Genomic DNA, 6,579 nt, shown 5'->3' on the forward strand with positions numbered 1-6,579 from the left:
CTGATGAAAACCATGTAAAGTTTAGCAAAGCCTCCTTTAGATTCGTTATGAAAAGCTGTTAAACAAGCGAAAGCGTCACGTTCTTCAGGAAATAAATTCTTTTCAAATGAAACCTTAGAAGTCGATCCTTAGAAATACATTGCTGCCCCTTTCCCTAGTAAAGGCCTTTTCTAACCTCGTAATAACACGGTGGAATATAACTGTTTCAACTAAGTTCGTGGAACTGGATATGGTGTGGGACCCTGGCGTTTGTTAGCCCTGATTTTTTTTATTTATACAATCGAAAAAGGAAGAAAACAATAAAAGAATATTTTGTTTCTCTCTCTAAAAAAAAAAAAAAAATTGGTAATAAAATAAGAAAAAAAAAAATTAATTACGAGAGATTACTCGAAGCTGAAAATTTCTGTCACCTAAGCATCTCTGGTTAGGGAAATTTAATGTTTTTTTTTTTTGTTTTTTTTATCTTCTTGATTTAATAACTTATGAATATTAGATCAATTTCGGGCGCCCATCGAGCGATTTTTATTTTCAAAAGCATATCGGTGATTTAACCTTTCATTCCTGTGTGTATGTATATATATACATATATACTGGATATATATATATATATATAAAATATAAAATATATATATATATATCTATATATATATATATATATTATACATATAAATACGTGTGTGTCCGTATATGTATATACATACATTAACCTTTTACGTCCTTTGAGGGATGGCGCTATAGTAGATTCACATCAACCGTTCATCCAATGTCTAGGCCAGTCCCTTACGACGCTCCTGATTGACTGTTGATAAGCCAATCACAGGGCTGGAAACTCTCAGTCTCTCTCGAGAGTTCACATAGGCATGATGTATGTTCCATCTCTCTTTAGAGATACGGCTTTCAAAAGTATCCCTGAGAAGAGGTGGAACACACATCCTGCCTATGTGAAGTCTCGAGAGAGACTGAGAGTTTCCAGCTGTGTGATTGGCTTATCTACAGCCAATCAGGAGCGTCGTAAGGGACGGCCCTGGACATCAAATGCACGGTTGATTCGAATCTACTATAGTAACTCTCCTGGAATGAGGTTGCTCGCCTCAACACCCAGTCGAGCCCGATACCCATTTCCAGCTGAGACGACTGGTGGGCGGTGGCAGTTCAGAGTAATGCCATAATTGTAATATTTTGCTATTTCGTATAGCACCTTCATGGTTGGCATAAGAGTTCATATTTTGGGAAGCGTTACATTTCCTAACTATGTTTTTCCTGGATTTTTTTTTTTTTTTTTTTATAAGGACTCGTTCCTCTTTCGTTTTTAAGTTCATGTAAGGTTCTTATCTCGTCAAAATGAATTTTGGTCGCTTGATTATAAGTTATAAACGTTTGCAATGAAAGTATTCATTCCTTTTATCATAAACGTCCGAACAGGCAGGTCATCGTTCTCTGTGTTATTGAGTATTTTGGTTTTATAAGTAAAAATAAGATAGTTATAATAATTATGGACGAAGTTTAAATAACAGGACGCTTTGCTGTTTTGTACAGTGTATATTTCAATAAATTAACAAAATGGTAACGTAACAATGTAATTTACAAAATCGGTTTTTGTGCACAAGCTCCTCGTCACTTATCTATAAGTACTACTTAATAAGATAATACAATCACGCATACATCACAAGTTTTGGCCAAACAAGTTGAAGAAAATATATAATTTGATAAGGCTCATGGTTCTACATGCATATCATGTAAATGATACTATATGCGAATTTGAATATCTGAAATTCGAGTAATTACGAACATTGAACATCATTTCAGATTCCGCTGTAGATGTTTGTGATGGTGGGAATTATTCTGAGAAAGCAAGAATCTATTTTGATACATTTTTATGTACTTAATAATTTTTTAATTTATATTTGCTTTTTAATACAGGTTTTATTGAAAGTAATGGCTATTTTAGCCGCGGTTTTATTTATAGATATTACTCTATTCATCTTATTGCTGACTTCTTCTGTACGCAAGTTGGGTATTAAAACGCCAAATGGGGTATTCATATAAAAAACGGGGTATCTGTCAAATTGAATTATACAAAAAAAAACACACAGTAGAAATTGGATCTTGGCAAAAGATACTAAATGACTCGTTCTGGATTCCTCTTGCTCAAGGAGAGAGAGAGAGAGAGAGAGAGAGAACGAGAGAGAGAGAGAGAGAGAGAGAGAAGAGGAGCAGACGCCCCTGAGCAAGAAGAATAAGAAGAATAGAGAAACTTCTATACAAAATACAAACGCTGCTGAAATAGTTATTATTTTCAATAAAATAATAATAATGATAATAGTAATAATCCATGACACAACGTCAAAATTTAAATATTCTATACCCCGTGGAATATTGGTCGTTGTTTTCAATTCTGCCATAAGTTTTATCTCCGAGGCTAAAAGACCCCCAACATTGTATCTAAAGCACGTAACCTTTTCATCGTAATTCTCAGTCCTGCCTGAGATGTGGCCCGTATTTAATCAATTAATTTATTTATTTATTTCCTTATTTTTATTCTTAGAATTATTGCGGTACTTGAGGTTTCTGAGGCAGGGTTGGGCCCGGTTCCTAAGGAGGGCAAAAGCATCCGGATGATATCCTGGAGTCTATGAAATTCCGGAAGCTCTGGATTCGGGTGTACACTCCAGGGTAGCCCGCGCGGGCGCAGCCTTCTCCCCAGGACACGACTCCTAAAATCAAATTGATTGGTTTGGGTAAAACTGAAGGTTAATATTATTATTATTATTTATTATTATTACTATTATTATTATTGATATTATACTTTTATTTTCCAGACCACTGCACTGAGCTGATTATCAGGTCTCTTTTGTACCTATATATATTGATACATACATACACACACACACACACACACACACACACACATATATATATATATATATATATATATATATCAAGGAATACCCCATGACGTTTATTTAGAATGCATGATGAATACGTTCACGGCACCGGAAATGATTTTAGATTTTCATCAGCATATATGATTATTATAGAGGTTTTATTGTAATTTCCATATCATAAACTCGTGATATATAGTACATATATACACACATATATACATATATACTTTGTATTTATATATATATATATATATATATATATATATATATGTATATATATATATATATATGATATATATATATATATATATTTGTGTGTGTGTGTGTGTATTTGTTTGTGTTTGTATGAACAGTCATAGGATATTCCCATATGAAATCACTACATTCATTTACTCTAAATCTTACAGAGAGCGCAAGAACCATTAAATGCACGTGGAATCTCTGTATATACCCTATTCCTTGCATATTGTTTTCCCCCCTAACATTGCTATGACATTTCACAGAATCTGACTTTCATATGCTTTATTAAATCATTTTGGTGTGATTATGAACCAAGTCGCAAAATGTTATCCTACCGATATTTGCTAGGAATCTTTGCAAAGCTGTCATAGTCTAATATTCATTGGTATTCTTCTTGGTAATGATGAGGATTGATTGCGTCAGTCATATAATCATTAATAGGACTGAATGTGAAGTCCCGTTTAGAAGACATCCAAAAAGAAGTGGTTTTTTTCGGTCTAGTCTTTAAAAACAATGAATCTTTATGCTCTTATAGAATTGAGTCTCATCGCCTTTACTTACCAACAATATCAATTTGGCTGCCCCCAGATCTCTCATGCAAGAGAGGACCACCGCTGTCGCCCTGTTGGATAAAGTAACATGAGGGCTGTCACCTTGAGCAGTATTTACCAAAGTACTGTATAGGGTCATTTCTTATTGATTAATTGTGCAGTGATGTACATTTGTTTACACATTGATTGCTTGTGCCTATAGTTAAAATAATAATTTCATTTCCATGGGAGGCGAAGAAGGTACGTTAATCGCACTGCTCTGTTCTAAATCTTACCCACTGAATGAGATACTTTCCAAAGAGAATGTCTAGTCAGGCCGATCTCTTACCCCGCACGAGTCAATCTTCCCCGCATCGTATCCGGCGCACATCATCGTATCCGCGATGTCGCCGGGTATGTGCTTCGTGTTCCTGCACTCCTCATTGCTCAGTATTGGGACCTTGATCTTGCGCACCACGTCACTGTGCTCGCCGCCCTCGGACTGGCGACCCCAGCCAAGAACGGTGCCGAATTCGCCTTCATACGAGCGATCTGTAGGACGAAGGAAATGCTTTTATGCGAGATTCTTTTTTTCTTTTTGTCTCCAGAAGCTGTAGTGTCATTTTCGTATAGAAACAACCCTGTTATTGTAACATAAAAGTAAGACGAAAGAAATGTTTTTATTCGAGATTGTTTTTTTTTTTTGTCTCCAAAAGCTGTAGTGTCATTTTCGTATAAAAACAACCCTGTTATTGTAACATAAAAGTAGAAAGTTCTCTTGTTTTCTGAATTTAATCAGTAGGACAAATTGATTTAATATGAGTTACCAGAGAAAAGAAATGCACTGATTTTAGATTTAATTTTTAATCTGCATTTTCGAACACAAGTAAAATTATAGTATTAGCATGAAAGCAGGAAGTTCGTTTGTTGTCCAGCAATAGAACAAATTTATTTATGAATTGCTAGACAAGAAAAATGTAATGATTTCAGATATTTTTTTCCCTCTCCAGATACTGCAGTGTCAATTTCATGAGCACCCTTACCATAACATGAAAGCAGATAGTCGTCTTTTAAATAGGCTGCCTATTTAAAAGACGATTCAATAATGTAACTAAAGAACTAAGTATCTGTTTTCATGTTATTGTAATAAGGTCACACCATCGGCACTCCATACCTGAAGAAATAATAAAACCTACTTTTACTATATTACTGGAAGAATGGCATACTTAACAAACCTTCGGAAGGCAGACAGACGGGCCTGACGTATCTGTTAATCCTCGCAGGTTCGTTCAACTCTATGACACCGATGTCATTGACGCGACCTTTGGGGTAATAGTCGTCGGGCGTCCACCATTCTTTCACCTTGTGAACGCGCCTGGAAATCTCCGCGTTGTCGCTCCTGTTGTAACTCCCCAAGAAGACTTCTACCTTGTCTTTGTTGACGCTGCAGGGAGGGATGTTGAGATAGAGACTCGCTGTATATTATTTATTTATTTATTTGTTTATTGTTTTCGTTCATATTTTGCTATTACTTGTTTATTTTGGTTCTTTTTATTTTCGTCTGCTTTGCGTCTGAGTATTCCTTTACTTAAAAGCTGCCTAGCGGGTTATAATCGACTTTTTGTTAGTTTTCATAATAATAATAATAATAATAATAATAATAATAATAAAATAATAATAATAATAATAATAACTAACAGTAATAATAACAGTAATAATAATAATAATATAATAATAATAATAATAATAATAATATATCACATGATTCCTTGAGGTACATTGGACAAGCAGAGCGTGGATGATGATGATAATAATAATAATAATAATAACAATAATAATAATAAGCAAGAAAACAAGGGAGGAACTCAACGAGAAATACAAAGTACAAGAGAGGGGACTAAACAACACAATAGAAGATGTAAAACAGAGGCTTAAGGCAAAGCACATAAGATCCAACGGTACATGAACAGGAATAAGGGATACCAACAGAAAAAACTATTCGGAACCAACCAGAAAAGACTGTACAGCCAACTAAGAGGGGAAGACAACCGCCAAGAAATTCCTGAAGCCGAAACAAGTAAGAGACTCTGGGAAGACATATGGAGCAGTCCTGTATCACACAACAAACATGCAACATGGCTCCAGGAAGTCAAGGAAGAAGAAACAGGGAGAATAAAACAAAGATTCACAGAGATCACAACAGACACAGTCAGACACCAACTAAAAGAAATGCCCAACTGGAAAGCCCCAGGTCCCGATGAAGTCCATGGATACTGTCTCAAAAACTTCAAGGCCCTACACCCACGAATAGCAGAACAACTCCAGCATTGTATCTCAAATCACCAGGCCTATCACCTGCCTACCAATAATGTGGAAGTTACTAACAGGTATCGTCAGTGAAAGGCTATACAACTACCTAGAGGAGACAAACACCATCCCCCACCAACAGAAAGGCTGCTGAAGGAAGTGTAGGGGCACAAAAGACCAGCTCCTGATAGACAAAATGGTAATGAAGAACAGTAGGAGAAGGAAAACCAACCTATGCATGTCATGGATAGACTATAAGAAAGCCTTCGACATGATATCACACACATGGCTCATAGAATGCCTGAAAATATATGGGGCAGAGGAAAAGACCATCAGCTTCCTCAAAAATACAATGCGCAACTGGAATACAATACTTGCAGAGGTTAATATCAGGAGAGGGATCTTCCAGGGCGACTCACTGTCCCCACTACTCTTCGTAGTAGCCATGATTCCCATGACAAAAGTACTACAGAAGATGGATGCCGGGTACCAACTCAAGAAAAGAGGCAACAGAATCAACCATCTGATGTTCATGGACGACATCAAGCTGTATGGTAAGAGCATCAAGGAAATAGATACCCTAATCCAGACTGTAAGGATTGTATCTGGGGACATCA

At 36.0% G+C, this 6,579-nt stretch overlaps 1 protein-coding gene across 1 annotated transcript in view; it reads right to left on the reverse strand.

Annotated features, from left to right (window-relative positions):
* Positions 1-1,469: 1,469 nt before the first annotated feature.
* The window catches only part of LOC135220100 (transmembrane protease serine 11B-like protein), a 10,067-nt gene continuing 4,957 nt past the window's right edge, over positions 1,470-6,579 (reverse strand). Inside the window, exons 4-7 of the mRNA XM_064257414.1 lie at positions 4,891-5,099; positions 4,005-4,207; positions 3,687-3,747; positions 1,470-2,714 (exon numbers count right to left, since the gene is read on the reverse strand). Coding sequence (XP_064113484.1) covers positions 2,593-2,714; positions 3,687-3,747; positions 4,005-4,207; positions 4,891-5,099 — 595 coding nt within the window. The 3' untranslated portion in view covers positions 1,470-2,592. The remainder of the gene's footprint in view (positions 2,715-3,686; positions 3,748-4,004; positions 4,208-4,890; positions 5,100-6,579) is intronic.

The sequence above is a fragment of the Macrobrachium nipponense genome, chromosome 1 (genome assembly GCF_015104395.2).
Source record: "Macrobrachium nipponense isolate FS-2020 chromosome 1, ASM1510439v2, whole genome shotgun sequence".
Taxonomy (NCBI): Eukaryota; Metazoa; Arthropoda; class Malacostraca; order Decapoda; family Palaemonidae; genus Macrobrachium; species Macrobrachium nipponense.